Raw genomic sequence first — 22205 nt, 5'->3', positions numbered from 1 at the left:
AAATATGCGTCACCATCCTTTCAGTGCCTTATATATTCAGCAAGTAGGTTACATTAGATTTTTTTTTTTCTCTATCCCAAGGATCTATTTTTTGAAACTGTGTCATTACACTAATTGTGCTTTCCTAAAGGAACACTGTTATATAACTGGGAAATGTATTTCTAACCAAATAAGTAGAATCAAATCACGTGACCAGGGGCTAGTGCTATGTAGTGGGCTAGGCCCCCACCTGCAGCGCTGGCATCCCATATGGGTGCCAGTTCAACTCCTGGCTGCCCCTCTTCTGATCCAGCTCTCTGCTATGGCCTGGGAAAGCAGTGGAAGATGGCGCAAGTGCTTGGGCCCCAGAAATCCGCAGGAGGCTCCTGGCTTCGGATTGGCCCAGCTCTGGCTGTTGTGGCCATTTGGGGAGTGAACCAGTGGGTGGAAGAACTTGCTCTGTCTCTCCCTCTCTTTATCTGTAACTCTGCCTCTGAAATAAATAAGTAAATCTTAAAAAAAAAAATCACTTGACCAACAGTGTTTTAAAAGACAACTGGGGTGGGCACTGTGGCGTAGCATGTAAAGCTGCTGCCTGCAGTACTCGCATTCTATATAGGTGCTGATTCGAATCCCGACTGCTCCACTTCCCATCCAGCTCCCTGCTGATGAGCATAGGAAAGCAGCGGAGGATGGCCCAAGTGCTTGGACCCCTGCACCACATGGGAAACCTGGAGGAAGCTCCTGGCTTTAAATTGGCCCAGCTCTTGCTGTTGTGGCCATTTGGGGAATGAATCAGCAGATGGAAGATCTCTCTCTCTCTCTCTCTCTGTCTGTCTCTCCCCTTCTCTCTTTGTAACTCTGCCTTTCAAATAAATAAATAAATAAATAAATAAATAAATAAATAAATAAATAAATAAAAATAATAAAACAACTAGTAACCTCTATTGAGTACACCAAAATCATTCTCTTGCCCAGCTTGAATGCAACAGGTAATTCTTCACAGAAATCACTACTGCAATATAACTAACACCTGAGCACTTCTGTTAAGTAAGAGTCACACAAAAGAAGCCAGTCCACAGTTGCCTGAAGTGGTGAAGTCCTAACACCTAACACTGGTGATGGCAGGGGAGCTTACAGTTTATTCAACAGGCACCAGCGTCATGATTCACGCACTCATGTGTTTCACACTACACATCGGCAAAGCTGACTCCTGCTTTCCATCCTCCATCACTGTCCTGGCAAGCCCTATTGCCTTGAAAGGTCTGCTGGAAGAAACAAGAAGGAAAACGGGAGCGACCCATGAATGCTATCAGCGTGAACTGTGATGGACGTAAATCTGCTCATGTCATTTTATTACACCAGCTGTCGCAGGCTGAAATGAAGTCGTCTGCAATTATAAGTCTGCAGGAAGGGTCCCCCATAAGACACAAAGGACTAGCTGAAATCTTTCTACAATGCGTATAGCATCCTGTTAACTCTAAATTCAGCAACCTACTATGTAAACCATGGGCAATCTATTCTGTAAGAGCAGACGTGCCAACAGATGGGTTTCCCCAGAACTGGATTTCAGAAGTCAAACTGCTATGAAGAGGGGCCGGCGATGTGGTATAGTGGGTAAAGCTGCTGCCTGCATTGCCGGCATCCCATGTGGGCACCCGTTCAAGTCCCGGCTGCTCCATTTCCAATCCAGCTCTCTGCTATGGTTTGAGAAAGCAGTATAAGATGGCCCAAGTTCTTGGGCCCCTGCATCCATGTGGGAGACCCAGAAGAAGCTCCTGGCTTCAGATTGATGCAAATCCAGCCGTTACAGCCATTTGGGAAGTGAACCAGCAGACGGAAGACCTCTCTCTCTCTGCCTCTCCTTCTCTGTGTAACTCTTTCAAATAATAAATAAATCTTAAAAAAAAAAAAAAGACCTAGTGAAATGGACTTTGCCTCCCCCAAGAAATGCATTTCATTTTAGTAAATGGTGAGTAGATTCCATTCTAGAGCAAACAAAGCAAGTAATGTAGAGTCAGCCCACAGTAAAAAGAACAAGAATTGTGTTGTGACAAGCTACTATGCTTTTAACCCCACACTGCACAGCATCAGGCCAGAATTAGCTATTCCCACACAACTGTCTCATGAAAAGGACTTATTTTCATGGAAACATGGCTGATGGAACAGCTGCCTAAACAATGGGCACTTAGTACTTTTCGCCTAAATGCTCTTTCCCTCCAGATCCAATGCCCTAGGTGGGGTCTCTCCATTTAGAACCTCCCCATCAGACACACAACAAGCTTTAACCAACACACCTGACCCTGCGAGACCAGTCCAGGGAAGACTGGATCTTTGGAATCCAGCATGGCAGCAGCAAGAACTGAACAAGGCTGTCATCACGGACAATACCAGGGTTAAACCCATTCAAGTCCTCCCCTGGGAGTGAGAAAAGGCTGAAGCTTGTTTAAATGGCCCTTACAGCAAAGGGACTGAGGATGAGCTGTCAAAAGCATGGGGCTGAAGAGAAGGAGAACAGCTTGTTAACGCTGGAACTGAGGACAATCTGGAAGTAGCACCTGCGGTTCCACTTACTGCTAGGGCCAACTCATTTGGTAACCACATGAGGTTACAATACATACTCACCAAAGCACCTTGGTACTGAGACACACGCATTAGGATCAGGTGGGTTCACCCGGACCAGTTTTCAAACATGGGCAAGGATTCCCAAGAGACTAAATTAAGCTACAGGTTATTTTCTGTGGCTATTTAGGGGCCGGCACTGTGGCGCAGCGGGTTAAAGCCCTGGCCTGAAGCGCCGGCATTCCATACGGGCGATGGTTCTAATCCCACTGTTCCTCTTCTGAGCCAGCTCTCTGCAATGGCCTGGGATAGCAGTAGAAGATGGCCCAAGTCCTTGGGCCCCTGCACCTTCATGGGAGACCCGGAAGAAGCTCCTGGCTTCAGCTTGGCGCAGCTCCAGCCGTTGCAGCCATCTGGGGAGTGAACCAGCAAATGGAAGACCTCTCTCTCTGTCTCTACCTATCTCTGTCTTTCAAATAAATAAAATAAATCTTAAAAAAAAAAAAAAAAAATCACAACATAGCTCAAGTACTTTCTCAGATTTTAAAAGTGTTTCCATGGAAAATGTTCAAATGGCCTGAGGTGGGGATGGTGACAATGTCACCTGTCCTCTAACAGAAAAAGAGCCAGTGAGGCACCCCGAATGGGCACACAGGCTTCCTAACTCTTAAGAGTCCAACTCGGCCGGCGCCATGGCTCAACAGGCTAATCCTCCGCCTAGCGGCACCGGATTCTGTCCCAGTTGCCCCTCTTCCAGGCCAGCTCTCCGCTATGGCCCGGGAGTGCAGAGGAGGATGGCCTAAGTGCTTGGGCCCTGCACCCCATGGGAAACCAAGATAAGCCCCTGGCTCCTGCCTTCGGATCAGCGCAGCACGCCGGCTGCGGTGGCCATTGGAGGGTGTACCAACAGCAAAGGAAGACCTTTCTCTCTCTCTCTCACTGTCCACTGTGCCTGTCAAAAAATAAAAATAAAATAATAATAATAAAAAAAAAGAGTCCCAACTCTTTACCACTAACTCCTGTGTGTGTCCAAGTTTTCAGATTAAAACTTACTCATCCTGTTTCCCATCCAATCCTTGGGCCAACCTTTAAGCAGTATAAACTTCACAGCTCTGATTACTCAAAGGAGAATGATTCTACTTCCAACAATCTGGTCCTTTTACTTTAATTTACAGATGAATACTTGTGAAAACAGCTGCCCCCACTATCCTTGCTGGATGTCCGTGGGGAGTGTCTCTCACAGCAGCACCTGCCCTCCCGCTCATATTCGTGGATCCCACTCTTGGTCTGTTTTGCTTTTTTGAATGTACTCCAGAGCACATTCAGAGACGACCTCATCAATTAGGAACCTACAGTTTTGAAAACCTGCTCCTCTGTGCTAAAACCTCAATGTCCTCTCATTAGGTAGTTACTTATCTCTCTCCCAACTCAGCGTTCATTCATTGCTGATGCTAATTGCTCCAATAAACTGCCAAGGGATCACTGGGTAGCACACAGGTCTTAGCAAGGGCTCGGCACTATGTGAGCAAATCAGACAATTTAGATTTATGATCATCAGCCAACTGTGCACATCTACAGCTCATCTTAAAAAAGAAGTTAACACACCCTCGTTGACATTGCAACATGCCCCTAAATTAGATGCCCTATAAAAATTTCCATTTTCTCTCTAAATACTTCCAAGTTGAACACTGAAGCAAGATTTCTGCCTTAGGCCCATTAGTCTAACTTTAGAGCAATTAAAGTATTCAGAAACTTTAGCCAGCCTCTAACACAGGATCCCTTAGGTGGTAAGTTTCTAAAATGTCCTTCAACAGCATTAGTAACAGCCTGCAAGCCATGGCTTGCAGCAGTTTGAGTGAAGTGAATTTGGTTTTGTTTTTTCATTTTGATTTATTCTGCTATTCTTGGAAATAAAAGCTTTTCTAAAATTGCAACTAAAAACAAAACAATAAAGGAATATTTAGGGGCCCTTGATTTGAGTGTTTCATTAGCAGGAACAACCTTAGAAAAAAAGATACTTCTCCTCTCCCCACCTTTAGACTTTTAAAATAATACTTCACACTGGCAATGAGTCAAATATCCTCAAGTGTCCCCACTGTGGTTGCTACTTTCAAAATGTCACCTTACTCGGCCGGCGCCGTGGCTCACTTGGCTAAATCCTCCGTCTGTGGCGCTGGCACCCCGGGTTCTAGTCCCGGTTGCTCCTCTTCCTGTCCAGCTCTCTGCTGTGGCCCAGAAAGGCAGTGGAGGATGGCCCAAGTGCTTGGGCCCTGCACCCGCATGGGAGACTGGGTGGAAGTACCCGGCTCCTGGCTTCGGATAGGCGCAGAGCGCCAGCCGTAGCGGCCATGTAGGGGGTGAACCAACGGAAGGAAGACCTTTCTCTCTGTCTCTCTCACTGTCTAACTCTGCCTGTCCAAAAAAAAAAGTCACCTTACTCTATGACTGCTGTGTGTCATTTCACTTATGCAAACTGACCAGCTGCCTGTTGATCTAGCAATGTCCTCCGCCCTTCAGAATTTATGGGCTCCTGGCCAGTCCCAGAGTGGAAATTCCTTCCTCCTTCCCACAGGCTGAGACCTCTTGTCCCCAGTGGCATGTCACAGTGCCCATTTCATGGCGTATTCTCTCTGACCTTCACGAGAGAGAAAAGTAAAAGGAGCCCAGCGCCTGACTACCACCCCGTCTTACCAAGGGCAAGTCATTCACTTTTTCTTTTTAAAAATCTTTTCTACTAACCTGGAGTAAAATGTCAATTCAAGTTTCCCATGGATGAGCGGAAGCCACATATGACATGGACGGTGTCACAAACACTTGGTTGCTTACAGGCCCCTTCACAGCCATCCAAGGGAAACAGAGGGTGGGTTCCATCCAAATGCTACCTGCCAAAGCTACCTGTCCCCCCCCCCCCTTTTCTTAAGATTTATTTTACTTATTTGAAAGGCAGAGTTACAGAGAGGAGGAGACAGAGAAAGACAGGCACACTCTCCATCTGCTTGGTTCACTCTCCAAGTGGTCACAACAGCGGCACTGAGCCAGGCCGAAGCCAAGAGCCCAGAACTCCATCCATGTCTTCTATGTGAGCAGCAAGGCCCAAGCACCTGGACCATCACCGCTACCTTCCCAGGTGTATTAGCAGGGAACTGGATCAGAAGCAGAACAGCCAGGTCTCAAAGCCACACTCTGACAAGGGATGTGGGTGTCGCAAGTGCTAGCCCAACCCACTGCACCGCAATGCTGGCTCCTACCCAGCTTTCTTGAACAAATTCCCCACAGAAGACAACTTTCACTTTAAAGCCCAATTAAAACAACCTCCCACTCTTCCTCCCCCGAGAAGCGAGAAGCGGGAGGGTAGAAGACAAAGACACCAGTTCCAGCTGGCCTCTGGACACTGAGGGGGAAGCCGCAATAGCAGCAGAGCTTCAGGGGCCCACAACGCGCCAAGAGGAGCCAGAGAAGTCTGCACGAGGCAGCAGCACCCCCTACTGCTCCAGCAGGGAAGGACGCCGGCCCAGGTGGCGCGGACTCGCTTATGGGGGCGCAGGCAGGGCATCGCACAGAATCTGCTACCCGAGTTCTGAGCTTTAACTTCAGGCTAGCTCTTCACACGAGAGCGGTCATCTACCTCCCCTTCATGTGCCCTCCAGAGAAAGGAGACCAACCAGAGAGCTACTCCTGAGGAACCGACTTCTCTCAAGCCAAGCTTAGGACCACACCACTGGCTTTTCAGCATCGGTCAAAGGCTTGTCTGCACAACAGACCCTCCCAAAGTCACCACTTTCTTATCCTTGGTCCTCATTCTATGGCTTCTCCCACTGTCCCCACGGGGATGCCAGCACTCATCAAAACTTTAGAACTGAAGAACTGCTATTAAGAAAAAGTTGCTTCCCGGGTTGGTTTGGTGGTAATTTTGGCTGGGGGCAGGGGGAGGGGGGAGGTCAGGAAGGAAAAGAGGGGAACCAGATTGGGGAGTCTGCATTTTGCTCTCAGAATTCTCTCGGTTCCTTGGTAACAGGCAGCTAACCATCTCAGAGCAAACTGCCTGAGGAGGAATTCTCAGGACAGAAACTCCAAGGATGACAGAGTCCCCCTTGCCCCTCCCGCTCTCCTCAAAAGTAGCATCAGGATCAGAAGAGATGGGGCCAGGTGTCTGCCGCAGCACTGAAGACTCCACTTGCGATGCCCACATCCCACATGGGACTGCCTGCTTCCAGTCCCAGCTCCTCACTTCCAAACCAGCTTCCTATAGTGCACACACACTCTGAAAGGCAGCAGGTGATGGCTCAAGGACTTGGGTCCCTGCCACCCATTGGGAGCCCTGGCTGTTGCAGGCATTTGGGAAATGAACCAGCAGATGGCAGATCTCTGTCTCTCTTTCCAAAACGAACAACAACAAAAAACCAGAAGAGACAGTTAAAACTTTATCTGACAACCCGGCCTCCCCAAACTATAAGTCATGTGCCAACAGAATATTAGGCTTCAGGGGCCAGAGTTGTGGTGTAGCAGGTAAAGCTGCTGCCTGTGATGCCTGTGTGCCACATGGGCCCCAGTTCAAGTCCTGGCTGCTCCACTTCCAGTCTAGTTCCCTGCAAATGTGCCTGGGGAAGCACTGGAGGATGGACCAAGTGCTTGGGCTCCTGCAACCACATAGAAGACCCGGATAAGTTCCTGGCTTTGGTCTGGTCCAGCCTTAACTGTTGAGGACATTTGCAGAGTGAACCAGCAGAGAGCAGATCTCTATCTCTCCCTCTGTAAATCTGCCTTTCAAATAAATAAAATAAATCTTGGGGGAAAAAAAAAAAACTACTAGAATACTAGGCTTCAGAATCAGACCATGAAATTCATGTGAGGGTACTTCAAAAAGCTTGTGGAAAATGGAATCAAAAGATATATTTATTTTAGTGCAAAATTTGAAATCTACACATATGGGGGGGTCTTCAAAAAGTTCATGGAAAATATGTATTTCCTAGATTTTCTTTGAAAGGCAGTGTAGCAGAGGGAGAAACAGGAAAAGAGACAGAAAGATACCTTCCACCCATTGGTTCACTCCCCAAATGTCTACAATAGCCAAGCCAGGCTAGGCAGAAGCCAGGAGCCAGAACTCCATCAGGGGCTCCCATGTGGATGGCGTGGCCGTCACCTGCTGCCTCTCACGCACATCAGCAGGAAGCTCGATCGGCAGCAGAGTAGCTGGGACTCAAACCAGGCACTCGTCAGAAAAGGAATGCAGGGTCCTAGACAGCAGCCTGACGCGCTGTAGCACACCGGCCTCTGAAAACACAGATTACAAAACTTATACAAGAACTTCCAATTTTTTTGTACCAAATTTTAAACTCATCTTTTTAATTCCATTTTCCACGAACTTTCTGAAGCACCCTTGTACATTCCTCCTATTACTACTCTCAAAAGCCTCAACCACTCATACCCCTGCCAACAGTGGGGTAAAACATAGGGAACTGCCAAGATGATCTGGTGGAGGAAGGAAAAACCCATCACTCCATTCCAATGAATAGCCTAACGGCACAAGTACACACTGCAGCCTGCTTGTATTGCTGAAGTTCAGTTTAAAAGAATACCTGGAACGACCTCTAAGTAACTTCCACATCACTCAGCACTGGAGAAAGGGGATCAAACATTAGTGGAGTAAGGGAGAAATGGGCTCGCAGAGGGACTTTGCATCACGACACAAGGCACCTAGGCAGCCGCTGACCATTGTTCTCCAGTCTTCTAAAGTCCTAGAGGAAGAAAGCAAAGGCGAGTGCCCAGTACTCAGCTTTTAAAAACTTTTAAAATACTAGCTTCAATGACTAAAGTGACCCGATTGGCTGGAACATACAACAAGGCTCGGCTATGGACCAATCAGAGTTCAGATCGTTAGGAATGGACTAGACATGGGCAACTGCCATTCACCTGGCCCATCATTTTCTCAAAACTGCCCCTGGTTACTATGTGGATCTGAACTAAAGCAATAAGGAAGGGAGACCTTCTATCTCTACCTTGGCTCCACTTATGATTATTTAACAATTTTGCCACCTGTTAGTATCAGGGTTCAATTAATTTGTTAGTATTCAGGTTTCTGTATTCTTAAGTTTGGACCTCTTTAACTATGACTCAATCTTCCCATCTGCCATTTCTCCTACCTCTGACCTCACACTTCACCAACAGGAAAATGAACACTGGCTGATTTGGTTCAAGATAAAAGACAAATTCTCATTCAGTTTGCAGGCTTACTGCAATGTCCAGCTTTCTGCTCTGGAACTTCAAGAGGAAGATGAGGGCAACACATTTCCAAGAATTTAAAACAGAATAAAAAAGAAGTGGTGGGGGTGAGGGTGAGGGCGAGAAAAAGCATTCTCACGTGCTTTCCAGTTCTGAAAGGTCACAAACCACCAAGCACCCCAGGAAGTTGCAGTAAACAAGCAGCAAGTAGTGCGCACGCCTGGGGATAGATTCAGGGTACAGCTCTCCCCAGCAACACAGGCAGGGAATTCAAAGGCAAAATCTGAATCCGTAAAAGGTGGGCAACACTCAGGTATTCAGAAAGGGTCCGGCTGGCACCGTGGCTCATTAGGCTAATCCTCCACCTGTGGCACCGGCACCCTGGGGTTCTAGTCCAGGTTGGGGCACCGGTTCTGTCCCCATTGCTCCTCTTCCAGTCCAGCTCTCTGCTGTGGCCGGGAAGGCAGTGGAGGATGGCCCAAGTGTTTGGTCTCTGTACCTGCATGGGAGACCAAGAGGTGGTATCTGGCTCCTGGCTTCGGATTGGCGCACAGCGCGCTGGCCGTAGTGGCCATTTAGGGGTGAACCAACGGAAGGAAGACCTTTCTCTCTGTCTCTCTTACTGTCTGACTGCCTGTAAAAAAAAAAAAGAGAAAGGGCCCGGACAGTAACTGCTCTTGCCTGGGTGCCTCACACATACAGAAAGGCCAAGACCAGCTGAAGCATCAGGTAAGGCTCCCTGATTTTTTACTGTGTTGTGGCACAGTAGGTTAAGCGTTTGCCCATATGGAGACCAGATCAAGTCCTGGCTGCTCCACTTCCAATCCAGCTCCTGCTGATGTGCCTGGGAAAGCAGCTGATGATTGGCCCAAGCATAGGGCCCTTGCATCCACATGAGAGATCCAGATGGAGTTCCATGCTCCTAGTTTCAGCCTGGCCTAGCACTGAACACTGTGGCCATTTGGGAGTGAACCAGCAAATAGAAGATCTCTGTGTCTCTGTCACTCTGCCTTTCAAATAAAGAATTTTCTTTCTCTCTTTTTTAAAAGATTTATTTATTTTACTTGAAAGTCAGAGTTACAGAGACAGAGACAGAGGCAGAGACAGAGAGAGAGAGAAAGAGAAAGAGAAAAAGAGAAAGAGAAAGAGAGAGAGAGAGGTCTTCCACCCACTGGTTCCCTCCCCAGATGGCCACAACGATTAGAGCTGGGCCAATCTGAAGCCAGGAGCTTCTTCCGGGTCTCTCATGTGGGTGCATCTTCTACTGCTTTCCCAGGCCATACCAGAGAGCTGGATAGGAAGTGAAGCAGTTGGGACTTGAACCGGCACCCATATGGGATGCGGGCACTGCAGGCGGCGGCTTTACCCACTATGCTATAGGGCTGGCCCCTAATAATTTTTAAAAAGATTTATTTGAAAGGCAGAGTGACAGAGAAAAAGAGAGAGAGAGAGAGGAAGATATCTTACTGGAGCCTGATGTTGTGGCACAGTGGATAAAGCACCTACGATTCCAGGCATTAGTTTGAGTCTCAGCTGCTCCACTTCCAATCCATCTCCCTGCCAATGCACCTGGGAAAGCAACAGAAGATGTCCCAAGTGCTTGGGCCCCTGTACCCATGTGGGAGACCCAGAAGCAGCTCCTGGCTCCCGGTTTTCGTCTGGCCCAGCCTTGGCTGTTGCGGCCATTTGATGAGTGAACCAGCAGAGAAGATACTCCCCCTCCTCCCACTGGCCCCATAACTGTGCCTGTCAAATAAATAAATCAAAGATCTCTTACTTACCTCCACTGGTTCACCTCTCAAATGACTGCAACAGCCAGGGCTAGGCTAGGCTGAAATCAAAGAGCCAGGAACCCCAAAGGGTCTCCCATATTGGGCTGCAGAAATCCAAGCATTTGAGTCATCATTCACTGCCTCCCAGGCATGCCAGCAGGAAGCTGGATGGGAAGTGCAGAGCAGCGGGGCCTCGAACTGACTCTTGAGACAGGATACAGGCGTCCCAAGCAGCGGCTTAACCCACCTGGTCCCTTGATTCTTTTAGACCTCACTGTCCAGTCACAGCAGGTATACACTGAGACACAGCAGTGTTTACTCTGATTAACTTGAAATCCCTCCTTTCTACAATGTGTGATCAAATGGCTCCCTGGTGCAAGAAATATGACCAGAGAGCCCTGTTCAAGACAGGCATTTACCCACGGTGGAGAAAGGTCAGCGACCTCCCAGGAGAATGGAAGGACTGAAGTGAGCTGAAATGTAAAACCCCTACATTTCACCCTCTGGTTCCTAAGTAGCTTTAGCCCTTCTGGCGGGCAAACAGAAGCTATCTTCATGTAAGAACCCGGATCTCTTCTGCAGTGTCAACTAACTTTTACTTTCATTTCTTAGCTCCTACGGGGAAAATGAAACTTCAGTCAGAATAACAGGCAAAAAAATTGAAATATATTTCTTTTCTCTCTAGGAAACAAAACAGCAGCCATCTAAAACGTGGCGACAATGACACCCAGTGTGCTGGAAGCTCCTCTACTGCCTTCTGCGGGGCCGTGAGGACGCAGCGGCAGCAGCAGGATGCGCTCGAGCCCAGAGGGGAGAAAGGAAGGACTCAGGACCATCGATTCTCGTGTCCCTAAGGGAACTGCTTAGGAGGCCTCAACAAGACAGACAGGAACTTGGTCAAATAACTCTCACCGAGCCAGAAGGAAAGGCCTCTGGGAGGGATGTCCCCATGCCTGCCTCTGCTGTGGCCACGAGAAACACCAAGCCCGTGACCCCAGACCCTGCAGAGCTAACCTCCACCCCACCTCCAGCACTGGGAAACTGAGACAAGGCTTTTTCACACCACAAGACCCCTTCTTAAAAAAAAAAAAAAAAAAAAAAAAAAAAATTTAAATTTATTTGGAAGACAGAGTTACAGAGGAAGAGAGACAGAGAGAGATCTCCCATCCGCTGGTTCACTCCCCAAATGTCCCCAACAGCAGGAGGCAGGCCCATCCGAAGCCAGGAGCTTCTTCTGGGTCTTCCCCGTGAGTGCAGGGGCCCAAGGACTTGGGCTATTCTCCACTGCCTTCCAAGGCAATCAGCAGGGAGCTGGATTGGAAGGGAAGCAGCTAGGACTTGAACCAGCACCCATATGGGACGCCGGCACTGCAGGCAGAGCGTTAGCCCTCGGCGCCACTGCACCAGCCCCCACAAAATCCCTTCTGCAGATGCTGTTTGTGGCAGAAAGCCACTGAATTATTTAATTCACTTCCTTTCCTTTTTATTTGTGCTTGGAAGTGCTACACAATAAACATGTTTTATCATATCTAAAAGCTCTATAGAAATAAATGTAGCATACAAATCTAGTAAAAATGCATTTCTTTCATAGTTTACAGTTGCATTTTTGTTAGTGGCAGATAAAATAGCTGGGCGTTTTACAATCAGTGATATCTTAAATTCATGCAATAAGGCACTTAACAGATGTCAACACTGATTTAGGTATACTGCTACCAAACCCCATACGCTGTACAACACATCCACGCTACAGTTTTACCTCTTTTGTACAGGTATAATCTTCAATTTGCTTTACCAGAATTCTATAATGGGTCATACTCTAAGTTCTAAGGCCGTGATTTTTCTTTTTCTTTCTTTTTTTTTTTTTTTTCTTGAGAGGCGGAGATAAAGACACAGAGAAGAGAGGTCCTATCAGCTCGTTCACTCCCCTAAATGCCGGGACTGGTAGGCAACCAGGAGCTCAATCTAGGTCTCCTCCGTGGGTGGCAGAACTCCCTTCCCCGAACCGTCACCACCTGATTCCCAGGGTCTGCACTAGCCGGAAGCTGAGGGCTGGAGTCGGGCTGGGCTCACACTCAGGCAACTCCAACAAGGGCTGCAGGTGTCTCAACTGCCGGGCTAGACGCCTGCTCCCAAGGCTGCGCTCTTTTAAAGGGAAAGGACCGGCTTTAAAGCAAAACCCAGGTTAGGGACACTCCAAACACCAGAGGCTCACCCTGCGTAGGATGAGGCCACAGTTCCGATTTACAACACAAAGAACCACTAAACTTTCCAAGTACATGTAAAGGAGTTCCTTACAGTTCATTTGGGAGCTGGCAGGGGTCTGTATCGCTAAATACCAGAAAAGCAGGTAGCGCCACGAAAACTCAGATTTTGGACTGAGGTTCACTGCCTTTTCTGCTACCCCAGGAAGCCACTGCACGCTGTCAGGCCCTTCGGCTTCCGGCAGGTCAGACACCTGACTACGACGGGGGAGTGCTCTCGGGTTTGAGCACTGCGAGATCCGGGAACTCGCAGCTCCTCCGTTGCTCACTTGCTGCACGGCAGAAATAAACCGCAGAACCCTGATGTCAGATCTCATCAAACAACCCCATACCACGTCAAAGCACCTGGCGGCCCGCTGCGACGATATTAAGCGGGTGGTGAAAGGGGGCTGAGCGCGCGGTGGCCGCCCGGCTGCACCCGATGAACCTGCAGCGGGTGAGGAGAGGCCCCCGAGCTTCCAGAACCTTTTTCGTCGACTCTGCTGTAGGGTCAGAACACGTGTGACTGCCCACAACTGTGTCCCAACCCCACTTCCAGCACGCTGCCTTAGCTGCGGCCGGGATCCCGAGTGTTCTGGAAAACCACTCACTCAGCAGCTCCCTCGGCCAGTCGGGACTGGCAGCTGCCAGCCACTGCGGCTGCCCAGCAATGCCAACGGCGCCCAAGCAGCGGCCCCCTGCTTGCCGCCGAACTTTGAGGAGTAAGCACCTCGGCCAGGAAGGGTGGGGGAGGAGGGGTCTGACGCAGGACACAAGCCCCCCCGTCTTCCTTCTGGCTCTAGCATCTCCGCCTTCTGAGGAAACCAGGGGGCGACCAGCTCAATCCCGCACTCCCACGTCCGCCGGGGACCCAGTGTTCACGAGGCTCTAATTACTGGGGGCAAGCGGGGGAGGAGATGCAAAGTGCAGACAGACAATGCCCACGGGCCGGCCCGAGAAGGCAGGGGGCGAGGGCGAGGTAAGGGAGTCGTCACCGACGCCGCGCCGCCTCCCCCACCCCTCAGACCGACGCGGTGCCCCTCAGAGACCCAGCCGCCACAATCAGGGCTTTAATCTCCCCTAAGTGGAGGATCCAGGCCGCGCCTCGGCTCCCCCGCCAGGCGGAAGCGGTGGGGGGGAGGCCGACCCCGAGAGCACCCTTCGGGGGGTCCACCGGGACTTGATCCCAGGTGGAGGGGGGGCTCGCGGAGGGCGGGGCATTGTCTCCACAGCTGGGGGCTGCATCCCGGCAGGGACAGGCTTCCGTGAGCCACAGGGCCGAGGCTCACCCCCTCCGTGACCTCGCCACCCGGTTACCTCTTCGCTTCCTCGTCGTCCAGCAGCTCTGGCTCGGTCGCCGCCATTACCACATCGCACTCCGCGGCAGCCGCCATCTTACCGCCGGGACCAGAGAGCCGGGTGGGAGGCAGGCGGTGAAGAGCACTTCCGGTCGGAGCATCGAGCAGCTCAGCTGCGCTGCGCCCAGAGGGGCTCCCTCGGGCCCGTCTACCAACGAGAGGCTCCGCTTGGGGCCAGAGCGGCCTCCCGCTCCCGGAGGTCCACGGTGGTCTCCGCGCCGGGGCGGGGGCCCAGGGACGGTTCCTGTGCGTAGGGGGCGCCACTTTACCCGTCTGTAGGAAGGGGGGATTACAGGAGGATGTCGTCTCTCTAGGCTTTGGCGTGCCTCAGTAGTCCGACAGCCTCGTTGCCATAGCAACCTGCAGTCCTAGAGCGTCTCCCGGGAGGCTCGAGAGAGAGTGGGGTGCGTGGGGACCGGGTTACCCAGACTCTGGGAGGGAGGAACTCCCACTGCTGCCTTCCCACTCTTGGAGTGTGTCCACCGCTTCCTCCCGGGAAAGGCGAGACACTTCGAGCCCGGTCCGCTCAGCTTTCATCGGCCGCGGGAAGCCCTGCCCAACCCAGCCCGGGAACGCAGGGCGTCTGCACCCCGCGCCTTTCATCCCCCGGGATCTCCAAGCACCAACTGGTTCATCAGCCTCATGACGCTGCCCCTTTTATGAGGCCGCTTTCAAGTCAGCCGCCTGGGAGTGCCATCTCAGCATTAAGCCCAGGGAGGCTGGCATGGCGAGGCGCCCGGGACCCTGCCCTGGAGTTTATAAGGCCGCTCACGGGGTGGGGTCTCCGTGGCCTCATGCCCCCATCTCATAAACGCTGCTCGGCACGCCGGTCCGGCCCAGTGCAGTCTGGGCTGGGGACGGCAGAGCAAGGGATACGAGTATTGCTGGAGCTGCATTAAATGAGGGCTCTCTGAGGTTATACTTTAAGGCGCAGAGGATCTAAGAGAGAGGCAGAGGAACTTAGGGCGGATCTGTCCCCTCCCTCCAGGAAACCAGCAAGTGCCACAGTCCCTTTCGGCACGGTATCCTGCCCACCGCAGTGCTGAGGGGGCTGGATAGGCCTGGGGCTGGGAGGGGAGCGGCGTCCACCTAGCTAACCATCCAGTGGCTCGTTCCTCAATGCCCGCGCTGTGCAGTGCTGGGGACACCTGCCCTGGTGGCTCGGTCCACAGTCCAGTTCAGAAGCCCACCTGTCTGTCCGGCGCCGCAGCTCACTAGGCTAATCCTCCCTCCGCCTGCGGTGCCGGCACCCCGAGTTCTAGTCCAGGTTGGGGTGCCGGTTCTGTCCCAGTTGCCCCTCTCTGCTGTGGCCCGGGAGGGCAGTGGAGGATGGCCCAAGTGCCCAAGTGCTTGGGCCCTGCACCTGCATGGGAGACCAGGAGGTGGCACCTGGCTCCTGGCCTCGGATTGGCGCAGTGCACCGGCCGTGGCGGCCATTTGGGGATGAACCAACGGAAGGAAGACCTTTCTCTCTGTCTCTCTCACCAACTCTGTCAAATTAAAAAAAAAAGAAGAAGCCCACCTGTCTTTGACCCTCTTCCTACTTTATGTTCTCCGTATCTGAGCCAAATCAGTCGTTCCCACAGCTTTGAGTTAACGACTCAACTCCTGTCATCACTGCCCCAGTGTTCCGGGTCCAGGCCTGGATACCCAACCATCTACTGGGTATTTCTTGGGTGTTTCACAAATCCTCATGGATTTTTTTAAAATTTATTTTTGAGAGACAAACTCCCCATCCGCTGGTTCACACCCAATGCCCACAACAGGTGTGGCTGAAGCCTGGAGCCAGGAACTCAATCCGGGTCTCCCACGTGGGTGGCAGGAGCTTAATTACTTGAGTCATCACTGCGGCCTCCCAGGGTCTGCACCGGAAGCAGGGCTCAGCAGCTGGGACCAGGACTCGAACCCAGGCACTCAGATAAGGGATGCTAGCTTTTTTCACCACTGGGCTAAACCTGCTCCCAGAATGACCTCCTTAGAAACAGAAAAAAAAACAGACCATGTCAGTCCAGGGGCATAAAACCTACCAAAGGCTTCCCACTGCTGAGTTCAGTCTTCCACCAACCGCTAAGGCGTCCGTGCGGTGACTTGGCGTCTTCCCACGATCAGTGCTGAAGCACCTGTACTTAAGGGAGTGTCCGGGCTCCGGTGTGGCTCCGACGCCGCACAACACCCTCTCCCGCCAGGTCCCTCAAGGATCCCCACGCGCGGGACCTCCTCCGCGAAGTCCTCCCGGCCGGCGCCTGCGAGCCGGACGGCCTCTGGCTGCGCCCCGTGGACCTCTGCGACAGGACCCACCATGCCGCCCTCTGCCTGTCTAGACGGCTAGCTCTGGACAGCGAAACGCGTCGGCTCTGTCCAGCACGTGGGCCAGCGCAGGGGCTCAGGAGACTCCTGACGCGCGAAGGAGTGGTCGGGGCGCTGGCTGTGCTGTGGCGGCCTTTAGAGCGAGAACGTGTGGGCCTCAGAGATGCCACACGGCGGCCCGCGTCCAACAAGCCCCAGGACCTTGGGCTCTGGCGCAGAAGCAGGCCCGGCGCTGGCCGCCATCCTCCCGCCGGCCTGTCGGGGGCGCTGTGGGGCCGCCGCCCGTCCGCCGCCGCCGGAACTCGTCTCGCCGGGCGGAAGCTGCGGGGGCGGGGCCCGAGGGAGCGGACGTCTTGCCCCGAGGTAGAGGGGCGAGCCTGCGGCCCTGCTGCCCGCCCCTGCGCTGGGCGCTGGGCGCTCTCGGGGGCCCGGCCGGGGGACTGCGCGCGGGGGCGGGGGGCCCGGGAGGGACGGGGCTGGGAGGCGGGGTCGGCCGGCGCCGGGGTCGGCCTCCGCCCCGCGGCGCTCTTGGTGGCAGGTGTGTGCCTGTGCTGGCCTCCCTCCTAGGGAGATCTGCCGGGAAGGGGGTCTTTATCAGGAGCTTCTCCTACAGAGATTCCTGTTTGAGACCCTGTCTGGGGGTGATCTTTGTTCTGGGGGGTCGGGGGCTGGGGCATCTTGGGAGCCGAGAGCTCATGTCCTCCTGGGGCCTCTAGGTCCGGGCCTTCCCTTTGGGTCGGTCAGTCCAGGGCAGCACAGTGAATCTCCTTCCCGAAGCCTTTTCTCCGTAGATTGCTTCAGTCTTATGTCTGTTTTTAAAATTATGTGTTATTTATTTGAAAGGTAGGGAGACTCAACAGAGATCTCCCCAAATGCCCACAGGAGCCTGGGACTCCATCCAGGTCTCCCATGTGGGTGGCAGGGACGCGAGTACCTCAGCCATCACCTGCCTCCCACCGTGTGCGTTAGCAGGAAGCTAGAATATAAGATTTTTATTTATTTGAGGGGGCTAGTACTGGCGCAGTGGGTTAGAGCCCTGGTGCAGGCGTTTCATATGGGCGTGGGTTCAAGTCCCAGCTGCTCCTCCTCCGATCCAGCTCTCTGCTATGGCCTGGGAAAGCAGTGGAGGATGGCCCAAGAGCTTGGGCCCCTGCACCCGTGTGGGGGACCCAGAAGAAGTTCCTGGCTTCTGGCTTTGGATTAGCTCAGCCCTGGCTATTGTGGACATTTGGTAGTGAACCAGAGGATGGAAGACCTCTCTCTGGCTCTACCTCTCTTTCTAACTCTTTCAAATAAATAAAATAATTTTTTTTTTTTGACAGGCAGAGTGGACAGTGGGAGAGAGGGACAGAGAGAAAGGTCTTCCTTTACTGTTGGTTCACCCCCCCACCAGTGGCCGCTGCGGTCGGCGCGCTGCGGCCAATGCACCACGTTGATCCAAAGCCAGGAGCCAGGTGCTTCTCCTGGTGTCCCATGTGGGTACAGAGCCCAAGCACTTGGGCCATCCTCCACTGCCTTCCTGGGCCACAGCACAGAGCTGGACTGGAAGAGGAGCAACCGGGACAGAATCTGGCTCCCCGACCGAGACTAGAACCCGGTGTGTCAGTGCCGCAGATGAAGAATTAGCCTACTGAGCTGCGGCACTGGCCATAAAATAAATTTTTAAAAAAATTTTTATTTACTTGAAAGAGGTCTCCCACCCAGTGGTTCACTCCCCAGATGGCTGCAGTGGCTGGAGCTGGGCCAGGATGAAGCCAGGAGCCTGAGATGCCATCCAGGTCTCCCATGTGGGCAGCAGGGGCCCTGGCACTTGTCTTCGGGGGCAGTGGAGCAGCTGGGATTTGAACTGGGGCTCATGTAGGATGCTGGCTTTGCAGGCAGTGGCCTATCCCGCTGTAGCACAAGACACCCCCAAGTAGTGTCTTAATGACTGTGCTAAATGCCTGCGCCTCCCGGCTCCGTGTCTTGTTTGATGCGCCTCATCCTGGCCATGGGCTTCCCTGGAGGTTAGAGGGGATTGAGTGTTGTCCACGTGCGTCATGCAGGAAGGCCAGTCACCTTCTGTGTTTGCTCACTGCCCAAGGAGCAGGTGCTGCGGCCTGTTCCTCCCCAGGTCCCTGGCAGACAGGAAGCTGGGCAGAGTTCCGTCAGGGCCGGTCCTCTCCCCTGCCTGTGCTGCCCCTGACCAGTGACTCTCTTCTCCCTTTGTGGCCATGGTTGCTGAGCACCTGCTCTGGCCTGATGCCGGTTATGCACCGAGAATAACAGGCATCTATGCCGCTTCCTGGCTAGTAGTGCACACAGGTGCGTCAGTGCGCCCGGCCCTGGCTGCGGTGGGGATGGTGTGTCAGTGCGCCGGGCCCTGGCTGCGGTGGGGTTGGTACGTCAGTACACACTGTGCGGCTCCGACTCCCAGACATGGGAGGTCTGCCCTGGGTTCTGAACTTCCCTTCCCTCACTTTGCCCAGGGTTCTGCGAATCACAGGACTGAAGGCCGAGCATGGGCAAGAGCTGCAAGGTGGTCGTGTGCGGGCAGGCGTCTGTGGGCAAGACCTCCATCCTGGAGCAGCTGCTGTATGGGAACCACGTGGTGGGTGAGTGGCGTTGGCAGAGACGTGGGTGTGGTGGAAGATGCCGGAGAATAAGGAGCAGGGAGCAGAGCACGCGAAGGCTCAGAGCAGTTTTTATACCTTGCACAGTAAAACCAGCATCACCCCCAGCCCAACAACACGGAACAGCTAGGGAGGAAGGGCTCCCTCGGCGCGCCTTGGCGTGACTGCCCATTCCCCGAGACCACCCAGCCCTGCCAGCTCTCCGTTCCCTGGCCGCGGCCCGCCCCCCTCCCACCTCCAGCACGTCCTCTCATTCTGTCCCAGGCTCTGAGATGATCGAGACGCAGGAAGACATCTATGTGGGTTCCATTGAGACGGACCGGGGCGTGCGGGAGCAGGTGCGCTTCTACGACACGCGGGGGCTCCGAGACGGGGCCGAGCTGCCCCGGCACTGCTTCTCCTGCACGGACGGCTACGTCCTGGTCTACAGCACGGACAGCCGCGAGTCCTTCCAGCGGGTGGAGCTGCTCAAGAAGGAGATCGACAAGTCCAAGGACAAGAAGGAGGTGTGTGGGCTGGGTCCCCCCGGGCTGGGCTGGCTCGGCGTGGGCTGGGTTCCAGGTGCGGGCTGGGCTGGCTCAGCGTGGGCCGGGTTCCCGGTGCGGGCTGGGCTGGCTCAGCAGGCCTAGCTCGGCTCTGTTCTTCACATAGTTGCTGGGGGTGCGTGAGCTGCAGCAGGGCTAGAGGCCTCTGCAAGGTGCCGTTACCTCCCATGGCAGCCAGATGTCAACACAGCTCAAACCAGGAGGCTCCTTCTCAGTGAGGGACCTCTGACCCTGGGGGTGTGAAGCCACCGCCAGGCTGTGCTATAAGGTTCCGGGCTCTTAGCCGTGAAGGCCCTTCTGTGCTCTCAAATCCCCCTCCACGCTGCAGGCCTCCAGGGTGCTTCCTCACCTGTTGTTCGGCCACAGACAACAGTCCCCATACCCGTCCCCGAGGCCCATGGTGTACTCACAGGCCTCTGCCCTGTCCGTCTCCCCAGGTCACCATCGTGGTCCTGGGCAACAAGTGTGACCTCCAGGAGCAGCGGCGCGTGGACCCAGACGTGGCTCAGCACTGGGCCAAGTCGGAGAAGGTCAAGCTGTGGGAGGTGTCTGTGGCCGACCGCCGCTCCCTCCTCGAGCCCTTCGTCTACTTGGCCAGCAAGATGACCCAGCCCCAGAGCAAGTCTGCCTTCCCCCTCAGCCGCAAGAACAAGGGCAGCGGCTCCTTGGACGGCTGAAGAGCTGCCCCCCCACCCCCACCCCATCCAGCTCCTGGGACTCGCAGCGTGGGGTGGGCAGCAAGCCGGCCTTGCCGGTCAGCAGGGGGCGCTCTGCCCTCGGCCAGGCAGCGGCGTCACTGCCTCTGGTCTTGGTTAGTGCCCCTCCCCCTCTGCACTTCCCCTCGTGGCCGTCACCATGTGGGCTCTTCTGTCCTGGGGGCAGTTGTGGGTCAGTGTCCTCCCGTCTGCCCCGGACAGGAAGCAAAGCTGCCGTGAACAAGGGCCCCGTGCAGGCTCTGGTTCCTACTACGCTGCCGAGCGTCCTGCCTGTGATCCACGCACTTAGATGCTGGCTGGGTGCTGCGTGTGTGTGTGCATGTGCGCGCGTGTGCGTGTGTGCATGTGTGTGCATGCGCACGTGTGTGCTGGAGTTAGGGGTGTCTCCACATCCCTCACCCTGACCTTTCCCCTGGCCTTTCTTTGCCTGGAAGAAGCCAAGGGCGATTCTCTGTCCGAACTCCCCACCCCAGTGTTTCACTTCCCCTTCCTGCTCAGGCAACAGATGGGCCTCACTGGGTGGAGTGGAGTGGAGTGACCGCTGGGCTGAGTCACGAGCTGCCCTGTGGCCCAGCAAGGCCCGTCCCCTCTCTGGGCCTGTTGTCCCAGCGGAAGGTGACGGGAGTTGCCCGTCTCCTCACTCCTCTTCTAAAGCCGGGGCCTCTGGCCTCCTGGGACTGCTCCCCTTGCTTCCTCCTGAAGGTGCTAAGCCTGCCAGCCCTGGAGGCTGGGGCCCATCACTCCCTCCGGCCACCAGGGGGCAGGAGTGTACTCCGCTGCCAGAGAGGCCGCCTCTCCCCCACCGGGCTGGCCTCGTCCCCTCCCTGGGGTGGTTTTCAGCCAAGAGCGAACTTCTATTTAAGTTACCTGTATTTATATGCCTGCGGCCGTGCTGAAGGCTGGAGAAGGTGCTCCTCTTGCCCGCCTTACCTCACACCCCTGAACAGGACAGGGCCAACCAGCAGCCGCTTCTCTGGAGTGGCCGGGCTCGGATGGTGTCACACACGCCACCAAGTGGGCCGTGACCCCTCAGCTCCGTGCTTCTACCGTGCACACCTGCCCACCCGGGAGACGTTGCAGCCCAGCAGCCTCCAGGCCGGAGGAGGTGAGCAGGAACAGGTGCCGGCGCAGGGCGAGGAGGGGCGGGGCGTCCACAGGCTGGGCTTACAGTTCGTTTATTGATGCACTGGACACAATAAAACCACAACTGCTGTTATCAAAAAGGGTTCCTCCCTCCCCTCTTTCTCCTCCCATTGGAAATGTCCTTGCACAAAAGACGCGGGCGGACACTGTGTGGGCTGAGAGGGCAGGGTTTGGGCCTAGAGCCTAGGACACTGACAGCCTAGGAGTGCTCTCGGGAGCGTGCGTCAGGCTGAACCCCAACACTACGTGACTGGGCTGGCTGGGAGCAGGGAAGCTGGGTCGAGTGCTGGGGACGTTTGAGGTGTGAGCTGTAGGGGCACACGCTTGCTCTGGGGGTCTGGTGTTAGCAGGGTCCTTAGCCTGAGGGACTGGAGAGGACTTGGAAGACTGCAGAGGGGGAGCTTCTGAGGGATGGACCACTTCCTCCATTAAAACTGGACCCAGGGGGCTGTGGTTGAGGTACAGTGGGTTAAGTTAAGCTTGACCCGCCGCCTGCCACCCTGGCCTCCTACATGGGCAACGGTTCAAGTCTGCTGCTCCACTTCTGATCCAGCTCCCTGTTAATGCCCCTGGAAAAGCAACAGAAGGTGGCCCAAGTCCTTGAGCCCCTGCCATCTATGTGAGAGATCCAGATGAAGTGCTGGGCTCCTGGTGCAGCCCTGGCCTTTGTGGCCATTTGGGGAGTGAACCAGTGGTTGGAAGGTCTCTGTCTCTTTCTCTCTTTAGCTCCCTAACTCTGTGCCTTTCAAATA

The 22205-nt window shown here is 54.1% G+C and overlaps 2 protein-coding genes across 5 annotated transcripts in view; one reads left to right on the top strand and one right to left on the bottom strand.

Moving 5' to 3' along the window:
- The window catches only part of DNAJC7 (DnaJ heat shock protein family (Hsp40) member C7), a 35014-nt gene extending 18730 nt beyond the window's left edge, over positions 1–16284 (bottom strand). Inside the window, exon 1 of one of the 2 annotated variants that reach the window (XM_062215411.1) lies at positions 16158–16284. Coding sequence is in view for 1 of the 2 variants with exons in the window: in XM_062215410.1 (XP_062071394.1) it covers positions 14090–14166 (77 nt within the window). In the remaining variant the exon portion in view is untranslated. Of the gene's footprint in view, positions 1–14089; positions 14234–16157 lie in introns of those variants that run through there. The other variant, XM_062215410.1, reaches the window with a different exon arrangement.
- Positions 16285–16716: 432 nt separating this feature from the next.
- Positions 16717–22173, top strand: NKIRAS2 (NFKB inhibitor interacting Ras like 2). 3 transcript variants are annotated; one of them, XM_062216810.1, is made up of 4 exons: positions 16717–16800; positions 18906–19031; positions 19314–19555; positions 20032–22172. In XM_062216810.1, exons 2-4 carry the CDS (start codon positions 18938–18940, stop codon positions 20269–20271), a joined length of 576 nt encoding a protein of 191 aa, XP_062072794.1. In that variant the 5' UTR covers positions 16717–16800; positions 18906–18937; the 3' UTR covers positions 20272–22172. The 3 variants fall into 3 exon arrangements, with proteins under 3 accessions (XP_062072794.1, XP_062072795.1, XP_062072793.1); XM_062216811.1 differs by lacking the exon at positions 16717–16800 and adding an exon at positions 16905–16975 and having other exon boundaries at positions 20032–22173; XM_062216809.1 differs by lacking the exon at positions 16717–16800 and adding an exon at positions 17848–18741 and having other exon boundaries at positions 20032–22173.
- Positions 22174–22205: the final 32 nt, after the last annotated feature.

Source organism: Lepus europaeus, chromosome 18 (genome assembly GCF_033115175.1).
Source record: "Lepus europaeus isolate LE1 chromosome 18, mLepTim1.pri, whole genome shotgun sequence".
In the NCBI taxonomy this organism is placed as follows: Eukaryota; Metazoa; Chordata; class Mammalia; order Lagomorpha; family Leporidae; genus Lepus; species Lepus europaeus.
The sequence above is the reverse complement of the archived record's forward strand: the minus strand, read 5'-3'. Positions and strand labels throughout refer to the sequence as shown.